This window comes from Scophthalmus maximus, chromosome 7, assembly GCF_022379125.1.
Source record: "Scophthalmus maximus strain ysfricsl-2021 chromosome 7, ASM2237912v1, whole genome shotgun sequence".
NCBI classification, from domain to species: Eukaryota; Metazoa; Chordata; class Actinopteri; order Pleuronectiformes; family Scophthalmidae; genus Scophthalmus; species Scophthalmus maximus.
The window spans coordinates 26,559,397-26,577,500 of NC_061521.1; the positions used below are offsets into that span (position 1 = coordinate 26,559,397).

An 18,104-nucleotide genomic window follows, 5' to 3' on the forward strand; every position below is an offset into this window, starting at 1 on the left:
TTCGTTCTAACTGTTCTCTGTTGTCTGTCCTGACTGTTCTCTCTGTTCTAACTGTTCTCTTCGTTCTAACTGTTCTCTGTTGTCTGTTCTAACTGTTCTCTTCATTCTAACTGTTCTCTGTTGTCTGTCCTGACTGTTCTCTCTGTTCTAACTGTTCTCTGTTGTCTCTCCTGACTGTTCTCTCTGTTCTAACTGTTCTCTTCATTCTAACTGTTCTCTGTTGTCTGTTCTAACTGTTCTCTCTGTTCTAACCGTTCTCTTCGTTCTCTGTTGTCTGTCCTGACTGTTCTCTCTGTTCTAACTGTTCTCTGTTGTCTGTCCTGACTGTTCTCTCTGTTCTAACTGTTCTATTCGTTCTAACTGTTCTCTGTTGTCTGTCCTGACTGTTCTCTCTGTTCTAACTGTTCTCTGTTGTCTGTTCTAACTGTTCTCTCTGTTCTAACTGTTCTCTTCGTTCTAACTGTTCTCTGTTGTCTGTCCTGACTGTTCTAACTGTTCTCTGTTGTCTGTTCTAACTGTTCTCTTCGTTCTAACTGTTCTCTGTTGTCTGTCCTGACTGTTCTCTCTGTTCTAACTGTTCTCTTCGTTCTAACTGTTCTCTGTTGTCTGTTCTAACTGTTCTCTCTGTTCTAACTGTTCTCTGTTGTCTGTCCTGACTGTTCTCTCTGTTCCTGTAGCGTCGGTGTCACGTCTCTAATGAAGCTGCATCTGATCTTAATAAAGTCAAGCGTTATAAAAGAGGGAAGGACGACAGTAAAACCACGAACCAACACCTCGTCTGCTCCGCTGAGACACTCAAACGCTGGACGTTCGAGCTCTTTGTGTTTTAGTTTTGTAATGGAACTAAAGGTTTTGGTTTGGTTTCCTGACGCTGGTTAACTGTTCCCAGATGGTTCTCGTGTCGCGGCCCGAGGAGACGTCCACGACGTCTGAGGAGAGAGTCTCATTCATCCAGGTCAAGGTTTCAAATGAGCGGGCGTTGGATCTGGTTGTGTTGGTTCCTGAAGATGTTTTCACTGGTAGCTGAGTCACAACCAATGAACCAATCAATACAAGGATTTTTCCCTTTTCTGTGACAAAAAGATAAATCGATCATCAGACAAACTGATGATGCTGCGGCTCCACAGTGACACACTCTGTGTGGAAGCTTCCATATTTCCTGATGATAGAAACCAACCTGAGCCGAAGAACCAGGTTCTGCTACATAAGAAGATCAGCTCGTTAATAATTATAATCATAACTTGTATATTAATCTTCATCGTGCTCTGAGTCTCATCCAGTCGAAGACGTGTCTCTACTGCCCCCCAGTGGACAGAACTGACACCTGCACACACCCAAGAGAAATATGATGTCAGATGATTTTTCACAGGGTGATTTTGACGTGAGGAGATACAAGGATGTGATGTCACGTCTGACATGACAGAAATCATGAGATTTGAGTATTTATTGGACAGAAATTAAACGTCCATCATCAGGAACGAGACACAAAACGACACGAACAACCCACAATGCACGTGTGTTTCAGGCTCCTCCTCCTCCGTCCTCGCCGTCGGCTGATCGCTTGCCGCCCCGCACAGCTGCGAACTTGACCTTCCGGTTTGACCTCTGCAGACACACGCACACACATACACACACTCAGTTCTCAGAGGGGAATATAAATTATGCGTCACTTTATGTGTTTTTTACTTCGTTAAGTTTCTTTCTCACAAAGTATTTTTAATAAAGACATAAACTACGGAAAAGTCCGTTTCTTCTCACACCTGTCTATACGAATGTCTCAGTCTTCCTGGACTCACCTGTTTGTCCACGAGCCCTCGAGGATACTGGGAGATGTCGTCCCGCCGGCGCTCCGCCCGCTCCCAGTCGTCCAACCACAGCTGGTGGCGGTACTCCGACTGGCGGGACATGATCCGCTGGTAGATGGCCTGGTTCTGATGGCCGACCAGCAGAAGCTCCTCCCTCCTCTTGTCAGCATTCAGACTGGAGGAGACGAATTTGTTACTTGACTCTGGACCTGTTACTTTAACTTGTTACTTGGAAAACAGTGACTTGGTCTCTGACACATGATGAGACATAAAAAGACGTCACGCCACGTCACATGACATCACAGATTGTGACGTGGCGTGATGTGATATATCATTACGTGGCGGCTCACCTCCTCAGGTGATACTGGTTGCGATGGTCCACGAGGCCTTTGGAGCAGACGATGTGGGCCAGTCTGGAGGCGAGGAGGCGATTGTCTCTGTCGATGGTCGACAGCCGCTCGTCCTGCAGCTGGACCACAGACACTTTCAGACACGACGTCTCCGACACGCGTCAGATTGTCATAAAACGCGTGAGTAGGTTTTGACTTTTAGTTTCCACTGACCTGCAGTTTCTTCAGTTTGAGCTGGATGTGAGCCGGAGTCCTCGAGCCCCTGGTGTCCACCGCCGGCAAGGCGGAGCTCACCTGGACACGTAAACACAGGTGAGCGTCGAACACAGAGAGAGATGTATAGTATAAAACACAGACTCCTCCCACCTTGCTGCGGTGGTTATCGTAGTCGCTCTGGTCCCATCGCTGCTGCAGGTAGCGGTTGGTGACGGGCTTCAGCGGCTGGTAGGACCTGTGCATCCTGCTCACACACACTCCTTCACACACTGAGTCTGACCCAACAGGAGCGGTGTGTGTGTGTGTCTGCAGGCCTGGGGGGTTGTCACCATGGAGACGTACCCCTCTTTATCTCATTACAGACAGATAAGGTTCCTATTAATTATTGCTGAGCTCGTCTTTTTAACCACAAGGAGAAGTTACACAAACACACACACACACACACACACACACAACTGAACTCCATATAGAGTTAAAGCTCTAAACGTTCAACAATAAGAAGAATATTGCATATTTCCAATATTGAAACCACCTTCGCTCTGATTGGTCGACAGCAGCAGGTTGTCTAGTGAGTCCAGGTCCAGAAGTCCTCAGATCCAGTGAGTCCAGCTCCTGTGAGTCCTCGGATCCAGTGAGTCCAGGTCCAGTGAATCCTCGGATCCAGTGAGTCCTCGGATCCAGTGAGTCCAGGTCCAGTGAGTCCTCGGATCCAGTGAGTCCTCGGATCCAGTGGGTCCAGGTCCAGTGAATCCTCGGATCCAGTGAGTCCTCGGATCCAGTGAGTCCAGGTCCAGTGAGTCCTCGGATCCAGTGAGTCCTCGGATCCAGTAAATCCTCGGATCCAGTGGGTCCAGGTCCAGTTAATCCTCGGATCCATTAAATCTTTGGATCCAGTGAGTCCTCGGATCCAGTAAATCCTCGGATCCAGTGAGTCCAGGTCCAGTGAATCCTCTGATCCAGTGAGGCCAGGTCCAGTGAGTCCTCGGATCCAGTAAATCCTCGGATCAAGTGAGCCCAGGTCCAGTGAGTCCTCGGATCCAGTGAGGCCAGGTCCAGTGAGTCCTCGGATCCAGTGAGTCCAGCTCCAGTGAGTTCTCGTATCCAGTGAGTCCAGGTCCAGTCAGTCCTCGGATCCAGTGAGTCCAGGTCCAGTGAATCCTCTGATCCAGTGAGGCCAGGTCCAGTGAGTCCTCCGATCCAGTGAGTCCTCGGATCAAGTGAGTCCAGGTCCAGTGAGTCCTCGGATCCAGTGAGGCCAGGTCCAGTGAGTCCTCGGATCCAGTGAGTCCAGGTCCAGTCAGTCCTCGGCTCCAGTGAGTTCAGGTCCAGTGAATCCTCGGATCCAGTGAGTCCAGGTCCAGTGAATACTCGGATCCAGTGAGTCCAGCTCCAGTGAGTCCTCGGCTCCAGTGCTCCGGGGTTTGGCTGCATTGAACCTAGCAGCCGTCGAGGCCTCGCCGCTGTGCGTCCGTCTGTAGCTCGTCTGTGTCTGTTCACTAGCTCCGCGCTCGTTCTGGGATCTGTGGGAATATCACGACCGCTCATGGAATATCTGGGATTACTTCTGTTTGCTTCCGGGCCCGAGGAGTGACCCCCGACATGTCGGCGTTTCCCGCTGTATGGGCACTTTTCTGCGGGATGTGACCGTGATGGCTGCGCTCCAGTGAACCGGGAGCACGTTGGCTGCTCCGCCTGCTGCGCTCCGGCAGCTCGGGGCTCGTGTTCGAGGGTTTCAACGGGATCACCGGGGCCGATGGAGAGTTCGTGAGCTGTGGTCGGACACGGATTCCTAACGGGGTAAGTGGACACGACGCGGTCCTTCCTCTCGTCTTCTGCATGAAACGCGGGTTTAGCCTGTTAGCTCGTCCCGGAGCTGTTAGCTCGACAGGCTAGCTGCTGTCTTTGTCTGGAGAGACCGGGGAGCTAAGGTGCTATGCGTCCATCATCGGACACGTCCCCGCCTGACCCGCTCTCGTCTCCCCGTCGCGTGTGAACCGTGAGGCGGCTCCGTCGACCCGCGTCCCTCGGCTCCAACACGTCGACTAACGTCTGTGACCGGTGCTTTGACGACCGGTCACTTCTCTCATGACGTTTCACGGACCGGTGTCCTCCGACGTCCGTGTTCACCGGTGCTAGCTTGTTGTTGTCATGTTGTAGCGTCAGGAGATAAATACGTGTCTCCCGCCGCCTCCTGCTCCGTCATGTGACCGGCGTTGTGTGAACCGAAACCGGGGAAGTTACCGGACAACACACCGGTGTACATGGAGGAAAACCGGAACGGTTGTCCGATAATGGATCTATGGGATTGAACGCGCTGCAGTGGCGCTCGTCCCGTCGCTCGACGGCCGAGGACGTGAGGTCACCGGTCATATACAAGCACCGGCGGGGCTCGACCCGTTGAACCTCCGCTGTTCGTGCGGGTGTAGATCGTGTGTGGCGGAGTTCACTCGGTGAGGAGAAGAAACCACCCGCATCTCCCCCCGCCGGAGCGGAGCTGCAGCGCGTCCGATAATGGATCTCGTTAGCCTGATAGCGGGCCCCGGGGCCTCGGGAGCCGCAGCGCCGCGTCGCCTCGGTCTCTGCGTGTTGTTCGGATCCAGAGTCTCAACGAAACGCTTCCGTGTTCGTTTTGAAACGGACGGTTTCCAGCTGACAGCTCGTACGAGTCGTTATTGTTGTTAGCGATGTGTGCTAAAGGGCAGCGAGACCCGCGGCGGACGACTAGCTAGCTAGCCTGCGGCTCCCCCGCCCCCAGGTTGATCAGCTAACAGCAGCCAGGTGAGTTAGCTCCGAGGCTCTGACGCGTTTTGCTTCAATCATCTTGTTTCTTTACAAGTTCGATTCTCCAGCCCCCCCGCCCCCCCTTCTGTTAGCATGTTAGCATCACTTTGTTTACTGTCCCCGGACCAGAGGGACGCAGCTAACAGGCTAGCTGCTGGATGCTAACACCCCCAGAGCCACTGGGCACCTTCCTCTCTGACCTGCTGCACAATCCAGAACACACTCATAACATAACATGACATAATATTACATAACATAATGTAATACAATATAACATAATATAATATAACATAACATCTCTCCATTGGCCTCATCATGAGAACTGCTTATTGTTGCACGATATATCGTCCCTGGTATTATCGCGATGAACAATATTATCGTCCTTTTAAAACCATTTTTTGATACAGCATCACGTAGACCGAACCTGTGATTTATGAATCAGAAGTCGAGAACAGACGAGAGGACAGAAGCCGCAAGACGTGTTGACATTTATTCTCATGTCAACAAAAACTCATTTCATCATGGTGACAGTCGTCCACCTCCTCTGCCCCGGGTGAGGCCGTCCGACCTGCAGGAGCAGGGATCACGTTCAACATGGACACGACAGACTGCGTGTTTCACCGAGCGGAGCAGCAAAGCTTTTGTTGTTGTTGTTCAGTGTCGAGGATCATCTCACGACCTTTTCAGAGTTCAGAGCACTTCCACGTTCTCCCTGCTCTTCTCCCGTTGTCATCCTGTGTTTCCACACCTGGCTGAGCTCGCAGGTGACGGAGGTCGTCCCTCTTTACTCCCGAGGGAGAGGTCGTGGTTCATCACCGTGCTGCTGGTGGAAGCGTCCGGCTCCGGTCTCGGCCGTGGAGCTGTGGCTGGAGACGGACTTCAGTCTGTGTGATTCACTGACCGCAGGGCGGTCGGCCCACCGCTCCGTACCGCTGCAGGAGTCTGAAAACTTCGTGAAGGCAGAAGCTTCAGTTTCTGCTGAACATCTCCCGTCTCCGTCAGACGGTGATTCACAAAGTCATGAATGGATTCGATTCATTTTTATCTTTGTTATTTGTTAATTGACTGACATCTCCTTGTAGCTGATGTTGTACAGATTTTCAGAGACATGAAGCTTTTGAAGATTCTCCATGAAGTGACATCACAGCGAGCAATAAAATGCCAATGTAGGAACTGGAGGAATGTTTCTACTGCAGAGGTCAAAGTAAACATCGCTAAATCACCTGAACCCTCCACCACCCACGTCACAGACCTCAACATGCTCCTAAACCACTTCAGAACCGGTCCACCAGCAGTTCAGAACCAGTTCAGAACCAGTCAACCACCAGTTCAGAACCAGTCCACCAGCAGTTTAGAACCAGTTCAGAACCAGTCCATCAGCAGTTCAGAACCAGTTCAGAACCAGTTCACCAGCAGTTCAGAACCAGTCAACCACCAGTTAAGAACCAGTCCACCAGCAGTTCAGAACCAGTCCATCAGCAGTTCAGAACCAGTTCAGAACTAGTCCACCACCAGTTCAGAACCCGTCCACCACCAGTTCAGAATCAGTCCACCAGCAGTTCAGAACCAGTTCAGAACCAGTTCAGAACCAGGCCACCACCAGTTCAGAACCCGTCCACCAACAGTTCAGAACCAGTTCAGAACCAGCCCACCACCAGTTCAGAACCAGTCCACCACCAGTCCAGTCCACCACCAGTTCAGAACCAGTTCAGAACCAGTTCAGAACCAGTCACCCACCAGTTCAGAACCAGTCCACCAGCAGTTCAGAACCAGTTCAGAACCAGTCCACCAGCAGTTCAGAACCAGTTCAGAACCAGTCCATCAGCAGTTCAGAACCAGTTCAGAACCAGTTCACCAGCAATTCAGAACCAGTTCACCAGCAATTCAGAACTAGTCCACCACCAGTTCAGAACCCGTCCACCACCAGTTCAGAATCAGTCCACCAGCAGTTCAGAACCCATCAACCACCAGTTCAGAACCCGTCCACCACCAGTTCAGAACCCGTCCACCAACAGTTCAGAACCAGTTCAGAACCAGTCCACCACCAGTCCAGTCCACCACCAGTTCAGAATCAGTTCACCAGCAGTTCAGAACCAGTCCACCACCAGTCCAGTCCACCACCAGTTCAGAACCAGTTCACCAGCAGTTCAGAACCAGTCCACCAGCAGTTCAGAACCAGTCCACCACCAGTTCAGAACCAGTCCACCACCAGTTCAGAACCAGTCCACCACCAGTTCACGACTGTGTGTGTGTGTGTGTGTGTGTGTGTGTGTGTGTGTGTGTGTGTGTCAGTCATTAGCAGCAGGATTAGCGCATCCTGTCTGACCATCTGTCTTCTCAGCCACTCAGACGCAGTAGGCGTCGGCGTCTGATTGGACGAGCTGAGCAGTTCCAGTGTTGACTTAGTCTCCTGCCACACGGGGTCAAAGGTCAACCCTTTAGTTTGAGATGAGTGTGGTTGTAAGATTTTGACGATTTATTCTCGTTCAAAAGGAAACAAGTGAAGGACAAAAAGGAAACAAGAGAAGCTGTAGAAGACCATGTTTCCTCACATGGCTTTTTTCACATCCTCACATGTAAACGACTTGTTGCACTTGTGTGAACGAGTAAATCATTGATACATTATCATTTCAATGTGCTCCTGCTGCATCCTAAGGGGATGATGTCATTGGTTGATGTCACAATGTTTTGTTGTGACAGTGGATTTTATGTTCTACTGTGAATTTTTTATAATGATAAATCATTTTCTGTCCTCTCGAACGTTGAACAGTATATTTGTGAAACAGGAATATTTATATTTCCTTGTGTTTCCTTAAATTTGCAAAAACCATCTCCGCCAATCAATGATGACTGTAACATGTCTTATTTAAAAATGCCTTCTAAAATCAATTCTTGGAAGAAAAAATAGTTGACAATATATTGATAATTTCACCTCCTTTATGGTGTTTAATGTATCTGCCAGATTTCTGTTATGTTTCGTAGCCAGATGTGAATATCAGACAGATGTTTTTGAGCATTTTATTTCTTCTTCTGACTCTTAATACCAGACGACTGATGAATGTGTGTCTCAGTGCAGGAGGCGATGTGGGGAGCAGGGTGGAGGCGCGGGGTCCAGCCCTGAGTGGGCGTCCTGCGGCGGGGAGGAGGAGCGCGGCCCCCCTGCGGCCCCCCAACAGCACTCCGGGACGCTCCTACTAAGATGTCCCTCAGCAGCGGCCCTGCAGGCGGGAAAGGTGTGGACTCCAACGCGGTGGACACGTACGACAGCGGCGATGAGTGGGATATCGGTGTCGGGAATCTGATCATTGACCTGGACGCCGACTTGGAAAAGGACAAACTAGAGATGTCGAGCAGCAAGGAGGGAGGAGGGGGGATGCCTGCCCCTCCCGGCGCAGTGGCCGCGCTACCGGACAATATCAAGTTCGTGAGTCCCGTGGCCGCCGCGCAGGCTAAAGAGAGCAAATCAAAATCCAAGCGCAGCAAAAACTCTAAGGACGGCGTGAAGGCCCCGGTACCGGATGGGGCCAAGAAGGATATTCAGGGTCGTGCCCCCGGGGACCCGCCTCCCCAGAACCCCAACTCCACTTCGCCCAAGGGAACTGAGAAGACTGGTAAACTGTCCCGAACGCTCCCCGTGGTGAAAAAGGACAAGGACGGGACGTCTGGGAAAATTAAGAAGGAGAAGATGGAGGGCGTGGCCACAGGGGTGGTCAACTCCGAGAAGGAGCCCGGGGCCCCCGTCCAGCTGCCGGGGGCCCCTCGCAGCAGCCCGTTTGAGGGCCAACAGAGCCCAGAGCTGGCCGGGTCCGAGCAGCTCGGCAACATGGCGCTGGACTCGACGGGGATTGGCCAGCCGGTTGCCGTGACAACAGAGCTGGAGGAGGTGGATGGCGGCGAGAAGGTAAGAGGAGCAGATGGCGTTTAAAGGGATTTAAAAAATGTTTATTCTGTAGGAAGTTTTCATATTGACAAGTGAATGAAGGTTTGATTGATGTGTCACTGTGAATGTGACGCAGGCCGAGCTGCCGCCAGCTGAGTGTGTGTGTGAGGAGTTCTTCTCCCGTTGGAAAGTGGACAGTCGGACAGGAAGCCAGATGAGTGATGGCAGTGAGACGTTCTTCCTCCTGACGTCACATCTGGATGTTTCCAGCTGTTCTTCTGTCAGTTATAGATATAAACCAGAGGTTAAATCTTCACTGTATCTCCGGAGACAGTTTTTAAACTGAGGTGATTGGACAGCATGATATCAGCCCGACTGTAACTATCTTGTGCCGATAAGTTGAAGTTTCACGCCACAGTGCCTTCTGGGACATGGAGTTGACGCCTCTCCTGAAGTTGTTATTACAGTCTTATACCTTGGGAAGATGTTGCAGGTGTTGCAGGTTTTTGGTATCAGTGTCACTAATCTCTGTCTCCCAGTCCGTGAGAGTGACCTTGGGAGGAATGTGTCTTGTTGTGATGAATGGAGAGCGGCGGCGTGCGTGTGTGTGTGCGTGTGTGTGTGTGGGGGGGGGGGGGGGGGGGGGGGGGGGGGGGGGGGGGGGGGGGGGGGCCATCTCCTCAGAGTTGTGACTGCGTTGTTGGTTTAAACTCAGCAGCCAATCACCGATGTAAATCCGACCCCTCCCCTCGAGCGTGTTGGGGTTTTTCTGCTCTTCGGGGGGTTTCCCAGCATTTTAATTCTCAAAGACACTGAGGGGGGGGGGGGTTGTTACCAGGACAACACCCTCTGAAGCAGCCGGTACACCAGTGAGCTCCATGTTGCTCAGGTCTGTGGGAGCGTCAGAGGTCAGGAGGAACCAGGTGAAGAAGAAACGTCATGTCACATGCCTGACGTCTGTGACGATCCTCCAGCTCCTCGTGTCCGTCGTGGATGCAGTGTGTGTCAGGACCTAGAATCACAGCCGGCGGACGGGGATGCACACAACGTTTCAGTCACAGTGAAGCTTTAAACAAAGACTCGTTCAAACTCCCAGGACTCGGCTGCATCAGGTGTCAGCTGTTGGCTGTTACCTGGTTACCCCCCCCCCCCCCCGGGACAGGGTCTGTCTCTCTTTGTCTCCCTCCGGTGATGACACGTCGGTCCAGGTAACAGAAGCTGCTCTTCACTTCCTGTGTCTAGTGTCAGGTCGACGTTCAGCCGACACAGACAAGCTTGTATTTGTTTTATTTGTGAGGGGACTTTCTGTGTCGCTCAGGTCGGATGAGGCATGTTAGAATCAAGTGTGTGTGTGTGTAAATCTCAGACTTGTGGAACTCTGACATCACGTCTCGATCCTCACTGCAATCCCCGTGATGACATCATACCTCCTCCTGTGTGCCCCTCCTGCTGACCTCTGACCTTTTCCCTCTGTTTCCCTCCCTCCAGATGGAGTCTCCGGTCTCCACCCCCGCGCCGGGGCCGCCGCCGCTCCACCTCATCGCCCCCATCGCCCTCAACAGCGACATCTCGTCGCCCTGTGAGCAGATCATGGTCCGCACGCGCTCCGTGGCGGTGAACACAGCAGACGCCGCGATGGGGACCGAGCCCGAGTGTCTGGGACCCTGCGAGCCAGGCACCAGTGTCAACCTGGAGGGAATCGTGTGGCAGGAGACAGAGGACGGTGAGATTGAATTATATGATTATTGTAGCTCTGTATCAGCTTCAGTCCTCCTTCCTGCTGCGGAAACAGTTTATGTCACGTTTTGTGTGTAAATATACGTGTGTGCGTGTGTGTGTGTGTGTGTGTGTGTGTGTGTGTGTGTGTGTGTGTGTGTGTGTGTGTGTGTGTGTGTGTGTGTGTGTGTGTGTGTGTGTGTGTGTGTGTGTGTGTGTGTGTGTGTGTGTGTGTGTGTGTGTGTGTGTGTGTGTGTGTGTGTGTAGGCATGCTGGTTGTGAACGTCACCTGGAGGAACAAGACGTACGTGGGAACTCTGCTGGACTGCACAAGACATGACTGGGCCCCACCAAGGTATGTTCTCACACACACACACAATCACACTGCATCGTGTTTTTTTTACTAACGAACTCCATCGTCGTGTTTCCAGGTTCTGCGAGTCTCCGACCAGCGACGTGGAGATGCGCAGCGGTCGCGGTCGGGGGAAGAGGATGCGTCCGAGCAGCAACACACCACTGAACGACAACAGCAACTCCTCGGACAACAAGGGCAGCGGCAGCGGCAAGACGCGAGGAGCTGCCGCCAGCAGCAAGGGGCGGCGCGGCAGCCAGACGACAGGCGGCGGCGCTGAGGATGCCAAGGCCAGCCCGTCGTCCGCCAAGAGGAAGACTAAACCCGCCTCGGACATGGAGCCCACCTCCAGCTCCGAGGACACAAAGGCGTCGAAACGCATGAGAACCAACTCCACCGGTGCGGCGCCGCCCCTGCCCGACCCACTGCCGCCACTGCAGCCAGACCGCACCTGCCCCTCCCCCATTCTCATCGACTGCCCCCACCCAAACTGTAACAAGAAGTACAAGCACATCAACGGGCTGAAGTACCACCAGGCCCGGGCCCACAACGACCACGACATCCGGTTGGACCAGGACGAAGACAGCGAATACGGGGACGACTCCGCCCTTCACCCTGACCCCACCTCCTGCAATGGCGCCGCCATCTCCCCCGCCCGCTCCACCACGCCTAAAGGACGTGGCTTCGACGCCCCCTCCCCCTCGCCAGGGAAGAAGGGGAAGAAGAAGGCCGGGGAGGCGGAGCCTGAGGGGACAGACGGCGGCGAGGAGGGGGGGTGTTTGACCGATGAGGCCAGCAACGACGGGATGGACGACAGGAAGGCCAAGAAGATGACGGGTGGAGGGAAACCCGATAAAGGGGCCCAGAAAAGCCTGAAGCCAGGACGCCCTGCGGCCCCCGCTGCCCCTGGGGCCCCTTCGCCCTACGCCCTGCAGGCGTCCTCTCCTGCTCTGGGCTCAGTGGTACAGTCTGTCCCCAAAAGCCCCCAGATGAAGAACATCCAACCTAAACCCCCGCCGCTGGTCGACCCCGCCTCCAGCCCCGCCCACGCCAAGGACAAGAAGAAGAAGGACAAGAAGAAGAGGGAGGTAGGGAAGGAGGGTGACAGCCCCAAGTCCACTTGTAAGGGGGGGCGGCCGGAGGAGGGGAGGAGTCCGTACTCAGACTCCTCGGACCCTTTGCTCAACGGCTCTTCAGAAGCTCACCAGAGCCGCCTGGCAAGCATCAAGGCCGAGGCCGACAAGGTGTACAGCTTCTCGGACAACGCGCCGAGCCCATCCATCGGCGCTGCCGGCAGGATGGAGGTCGGCCTCGGGCCGCCGCTCCACCAGAACGGGGCCGACAACGCGTCCGTCAAAACTGGCAGCCCCGCCTACTCTGACATCTCTGACGCCGGAGAGGACGGAGAGGGGCGAGTGGACGGGGGGGTGAAGGTCAAGACGGAGCCTGACCAGGGGCCTCGTGAGGGCGGGGCCAAGAAGGCGCTGTTCCCCCCTCAGCCTCCCACCAAGGAGTCACCGTACTACCCCAACTACGACTCCTACTACTCACCCAGTTACCCCAACCCTAGCCCGGGGGCCGCGCCGGCGGCTCCGCCCCACGCAGAGGCCGCTCAGGTGAAGGTGAAGGTGAAAGAGGAGGAGCCGGAGTTGGTGGCGGAGGAGCTCAAACTGAAGGTGGAGCCTCAGGAAGAGAGGAAGGTGGAGCCGGGGCCTCAGCAGCCGTCTGTCATCCAGCAGCGCTCTAACATGTACGCCCAGCCGCTGTACTACAACCAGTACTACGTCCCCCCTTACTCCTACTCACCTGACCAGGCCTACCACGCCCACCACGCCCACCTGCTGGCCTCTAACCCCGCCTACCGCCAGCAGTACGAGGAGCAGCGGCGGCAGGTCGACAAGAAGGCAGAGGGCAAAGAGCGGGAGGTCGCCGGGAAGGACGAGTGGAAGCAGAAAGCTTCGGTGCCGCCAACGCTTTCCCGAGCACACAGCCTCACCGATCTGGGCGGCGCCAAGGGGCCATCGAACACGGTCAAGTCCAAAGAGCCACCGCCGCCGCCCTCCTCCTCAGAACAGGCCAAGTCGGTCATCATGGCGAAGGGAGAGGACACCAAAGCCCCCAACGCCCAGCCCGAGGGTCTGAAGATGAAGCTGAGTGAAGCAGGGCATCATGTGAAGGAGGAGGTCAAGCCGGGGGCGGAGTCCGGACGGCCGACGGGCGTAGAGCCCGCCATGTGGTACAGACAGGTAATTCAAACGAATGCTCACAATGTGGTGCTTGTGTTTATCGAGACGGTTTATACAACTCAAATGTTTCTGTAGTGAGAAAATAGCTGAGGGAGAAGGGGAGGAGCGAGGAGCGGCTGAGCCAGTCAGAGCTCTGCACACAGCTCGAGGTTCAAATCATTATTTGATTTATTTGTAAAAGTAAAAGAAGAATTAACGTTGTGTGTTATTTGCGTCGATGTGTTTGTACGTCTTGTGTCAGCGGGCAACCGTCGGGGGTTCATTATCAAACTGTAGCGGGTAGAGGTCATCCGCTCGGTGGGCGGGGCTTCAGTGTTGTGGTCCGACTGATCCGGATCTCAGAGCTGATCTCTAGAGATCCGGACCAATCAGGACCCAGCAGGTGTGAACGGGGTCATTGTGTCATTTCCTGTTTCTAACGGACCCTCCCCCCCAGGAGCCCGACTCGCGCCTCTGGCCCTACGTTTACCCAAACAAGTACTCTGACGCCCCGAAGCCGCAGGAGGACGAGCGGTGGAAGGACGAGCGGGAGAGGGAGCGGGACAGGAAGGGGAAGGAGGAGCGGCCCCGCACCAAGGAGGTTCTCCAGAAGGAGGAGGTGAAGGAGGGGGGGGCGGAGGGCCGGACGCAGCTGCCCCCAGAGGAGCATCGAGGGGGGGGGAAGGAGGTGCACCCCCCCCACATGCAGTTCTCCTCCCCCCTCGCCCAGCACCAGGGCTACATGCCCTACATGCACGGACCCTACGCCTACAGCCAGAGCTACGAGCCCACTCACCCCGGCTACAGAGGGATGCCCCAGGTCATGATGCAGAACTACCCCGGTGAGACGAGTACCCACAACACACAGGAGAACACACAGGAGAACACAGAGGAGAGAACACACAGGAGAACACATAGGAGAACACAGGAGAACACACAGGAGAACACACAGGAGAACATAGAGGAGAACATAGAGGAGAACACACAGGAGAACACATAGGAGAACATAGAGGAGAACACACAGAAGAACACAGAGGAGAACACACAGGAGAACACAAAGGAGAACACAGAGGAGAACACATAGGAGAACACACAGGAGAACATAGAGGAGAACACACAGGAGAACACATAGGAGAACATAGAGGAGAACACACAGGAGAACAAAGAGGAGAACATAGAGGAGAACACACAGGAGAAAACACAGGAGAACATAGAGGAGAACACACAGGAGAACACATAGGAGAACACACAGGAGAACACACAGGAGAACATAGAGGAGAACACACAGGAGAACACAGAGGAGAACATAGAGGAGAACACACAGGAGAACACATAGGAGAACATAGAGGAGAACACACAGGAGAACACAGAGGAGAACACACAGAAGAACACACAGGAGAACACACAGAAGAACACACAGGAGAACACACAGAAGAACACACAGGAGAACATAGAGGAGAACACACAGGAGAACATAGAGGAGAACACACAGGAGAACACACAGGAGAACATAGAGGAGAACACACAGAAGAACACACAGGAGAACACACAGAAGAACACACAGGAGAACACACAGGAGAACACACAGGAGAACACACAGGAGAACATAGAGGAGAACACATCGGAGAACATACAGGTGAACACACAGGAGAACAAACAGTAGAACACACAGGAGAACAAACAGGAGAACACACAGGAGAACAAACAGGAGAACATAGAGGAGAACACACAGAAGAACACACAGGAGAACAAACAGGAGAACACACAGGAGAACATAGAGGAGAACACAGGAGAACAAACAGGAGAACATAGAGGAGAACACACAGAAGAACAAACAGGAGAACATAGAAGAGAACACAGAAGAACACACAGGAGAACATAGAGGAGAACACACAGGAGAACACACAGAAGAACACACAGGAGAACAAACAGGAGAACACACAGGAGAACAAACAGGAGAACATAGAGGAGAACACACAGGAGAACACACAGGAGAACATAGAGGAGAACACACAGGAGAACACACAGGAGAACATAGAGGAGAACACACAGGAGAACACACAGGAGAACACACAGAAGAACACACAGGAGAACACACAGGAGAACAAACAGTAGAACATAGAGGAGAACAAACAGGAGAACAAACAGTAGAACATAGAGGAGAACACACAGGAGAACAAACAGGAGAACATAGAGAACACACAGGTTCAGGTCTCTGTTGTTCCAGACGTCTGAAATGATTTAGTTTTTCTTCCTGCTGCTGGTGTGTAATCATCAGTTATCGATCATCAGGAGTTATTAGAGTTATTGTCCCTCCGTCCTCAGGCTCGTACCTGCCGGCCGGTTACTCCTTCTCCTCGTACGCGGGGAAGATGGCGGCGGCAGCGGGGGAGGAGGGGGAGAAGTCCTCCAGGTCCAGTCCCACGGTGAAGCCCCCCTCTGAGGCCAAAGCTCTGGAGCTGCTGCAGCAACACGCCAGTCAGTACAAGAGCAACAAGTCTCCGTCCGTCCAGGACAAGACGCCGCTCGACCGCGAGAGGGAGAGAGAGAGAGAGAGGGAGAGGGAGGGCGAGCGGCCGCGGTCATCCCCCTCACAACGCATCCTGCCCCCCCACCATCACCTGGGATACCCCCTGCTGTCAGGACAGTACGACCTGTCCTACGCCTCAGGTCAGACTCACACACACACACACACACACACGTCGTCCTGTCTCCACCAACACTGGATCCTAAATTTCGATGATGCAGCAGTGTCCGCTCAGTGGACTCTTGAAGTCCTTACATTTGATCATGTGACCACGACGCCTTGTTACACACCAACATTAACGTTCACACAGGAAACTGCTCTGTCATGTCGGCCATGTTGGATCTGTCTGATGCTTGTGTGCCTGCCTCTCCCCCCGCCCCCCCCTCTCTCTCTCCCCCTCTCCCCTCTCCCCCTCTCCCCTCTCCTCTCCCCCCTCCCTCGCAGGCCTCTCGTCCGCAGCCATTGTGGCCAGTCAGCAGGCGTCCGCCCCGTCCATGTACCCTCCTGCACGGAGGTGAGAACGGTGAGACCACTTCCTGTTTTATCTTTATATTCATATGAATGTGATGTCACACAAAACCTTCGTCTGAGCGTGTGATGAGTGACGACAGAGCAAATGTAGGAAGCTCTCGCACTTTTCACTTCCTCATCCTCCTGTTTCCTCTGGTCTTGTTTCGTGGTGTCACGGTCTGTGGCGCCCTCTAGTGGTCTGACCTGTGGGGTGTGTGACCGCAGCAGGTTGAATGTTGAACCCTCAGAGGTTGAAGGTCAGAGGTTGTCAGCAGTGGTCGGATGTTATGTCACATGATGCGCTCCTGATCTTATATCATATACATATATATAGTATATGTATATTATATAATAATATATATGTATATATTACTAACACCTAACCTCTCTCCCTCTACAGGCTCACCTGATTGGCTGACCTCTGCCTGCCCGGAGTCATGTGACTGGATCACATGAGGAAACGCATCAGTTCAATGGTGTCAGTGTATGTTTGATTTCTCTGCCTGGACGTGCAGCCGGCCGCCCTGCCCCTCACCGGACCGGAGGGCTGTGGGCCCAGTTCTGCTGGTTCTGCTGGTGGTTCTGGTTCTGGGCGGCGCCCCTGGTGCCCGGGCGGCGGGCAGAGGACAGAGTGGACCTGGTGGGTGGAGTCACGCTGTGGGGCGGCAGGTTGTTGGAGGAGCAGCTGTTAAGGGGGCGTGGCCACACAGCTCTGGGCGGGGTCACAGGTTATATACTTTCAGTGACTCTGACCTCTGACCCTCAGACTTCACCCTGCGTGACCTCTGACATCTCTCACCCGGAAGTGTCTCAGCTTCACCGGAAATAAAAAATAAAAAATGAAAAATAAAAAGCACTGTGGACAGAGCGGAGGAGGACGGACCAATCAGAGGGCAGCGTTGGGACTGAAGCCTCGGGGCCCCTCCCCCTCCTCAGTGTGTAGCTGTACTGTACTCTGTGTATGTGTGTGTGTGCGTGTGTAAATACTGTACAGAGGAATTATTTTAAAGAGCCTGTTGATGCTGTTTCTACTCTTCTGTTCGTCTGTAGCCTCTGTTTTTCTACTGTTGTCCATCTGATATTAAACCTGTAGCTGGTGGAACGGCGCCGAGACTCCGCCTCCTCATTCATCACCATCACATGATCAATACGTTCTAACAATCAGAGCCGAGGAGAAGATCGATCTGCGAGGGCGACGCTGTGATTCAACATTCTGACGTCAAACGTTAAGAGAAAAACAAAACCACTTTAGTTTTGAGTTTAAAGTTTTGAGCTTGACTAATAAAAAATCAAACTTCATCTGGATTTTAACTCAAAAAATTAAAATATTCTCAAGACCCAAAACTTGAATCGTCACGCTGTCCGGTCGGACCCAAAGGGATTGTGGGAAATGTGAAGAAGTCTAGTCTGACTGATCCTGATGTTAAGGGCCAATGTAATTCATGAAATATCGATATTAAATGTCCAATATTATTTTTAATGTCCATAAATAACTTGGAGGCTGATGGCGACATTAAACCGAAATGTTTTTTTAAATTTACTATCAATGATTCCCAAGATGTCGATCAAACACATAGTAAATGTAACTGATTGTTGATATTTCACAGTTTAACCATAAACGTATTATTATAAATAACTGTAGATAAATTAAATAAAATATGTAGAACGTGAATTAAGAGTGAAGATTTTTTTTAGGTTTCAGACGCATGGAAACGAGTTTGCAGCAAATTTTTGGTAAAAAG

At 53.0% G+C, this 18,104-nt stretch overlaps 2 protein-coding genes across 7 annotated transcripts; one reads left to right on the forward strand and one right to left on the reverse strand.

Annotated features, from left to right (window-relative positions):
* Window positions 1-1,429: 1,429 nt before the first annotated feature.
* Window positions 1,430-3,036, reverse strand: si:ch211-284k5.2 (uncharacterized protein CFAP97D2). Its single transcript, XM_035642290.2, has 6 exons — window positions 2,904-3,036; window positions 2,522-2,685; window positions 2,369-2,449; window positions 2,156-2,274; window positions 1,797-1,980; window positions 1,430-1,605 (listed from the first exon to the last, which is right to left on the reverse strand). The coding sequence occupies exons 2-6, from the start codon at window positions 2,612-2,614 to the stop codon at window positions 1,522-1,524; spliced, it is 561 nt and encodes a 186-aa protein (XP_035498183.1). The 5' UTR covers window positions 2,615-2,685; window positions 2,904-3,036; the 3' UTR covers window positions 1,430-1,521.
* Window positions 3,037-4,028: 992 nt separating this feature from the next.
* On the forward strand, window positions 4,029-17,468 carry znf609a (zinc finger protein 609a). 6 transcript variants are annotated; one of them, XM_047333602.1, is made up of 9 exons: window positions 4,029-4,168; window positions 8,224-9,053; window positions 10,521-10,755; window positions 11,016-11,103; window positions 11,180-13,346; window positions 13,783-14,167; window positions 15,651-15,995; window positions 16,297-16,375; window positions 16,763-17,468. In XM_047333602.1, exons 2-8 carry the CDS (start codon window positions 8,352-8,354, stop codon window positions 16,368-16,370), a joined length of 3,996 nt encoding a protein of 1,331 aa, XP_047189558.1. In that variant the 5' UTR covers window positions 4,029-4,168; window positions 8,224-8,351; the 3' UTR covers window positions 16,371-16,375; window positions 16,763-17,468. The 6 variants fall into 6 exon arrangements, with proteins under 6 accessions (XP_047189558.1, XP_035498179.2, XP_047189560.1 ...); XM_035642286.2 differs by having other exon boundaries at window positions 4,030-4,168; window positions 8,229-9,053; XM_047333604.1 differs by having other exon boundaries at window positions 4,030-4,168; window positions 8,229-9,053; window positions 16,312-16,375.
* The last annotated feature ends 636 nt before the right edge of the window (window positions 17,469-18,104 follow it).

Coding starts and splice junctions, on each gene's coding strand:
- si:ch211-284k5.2 (XM_035642290.2), bottom strand. CDS start 2,614: ATGCACAGGTCCTACCAGCCGCTGAAGCCCGTCACCAACCGCTACCTG. Junction 2,275..2,368: donor TCAAACTGAAGAAACTGCAG/GTCAGTGGAAAC, acceptor TCTGTGGTCCAG/CTGCAGGACGAGCGGCTGTC. Junction 1,981..2,155: donor AACCAGTATCACCTGAGGAG/GTGAGCCGCCAC, acceptor CGTCTCCTCCAG/TCTGAATGCTGACAAGAGGA.
- znf609a (XM_047333602.1), top strand. CDS start 8,352: ATGTCCCTCAGCAGCGGCCCTGCAGGCGGGAAAGGTGTGGACTCCAAC. Junction 13,347..13,782: donor CCGCCATGTGGTACAGACAG/GTAATTCAAACG, acceptor CCTCCCCCCCAG/GAGCCCGACTCGCGCCTCTG. Junction 15,996..16,296: donor CGACCTGTCCTACGCCTCAG/GTCAGACTCACA, acceptor CCTCCCTCGCAG/GCCTCTCGTCCGCAGCCATT.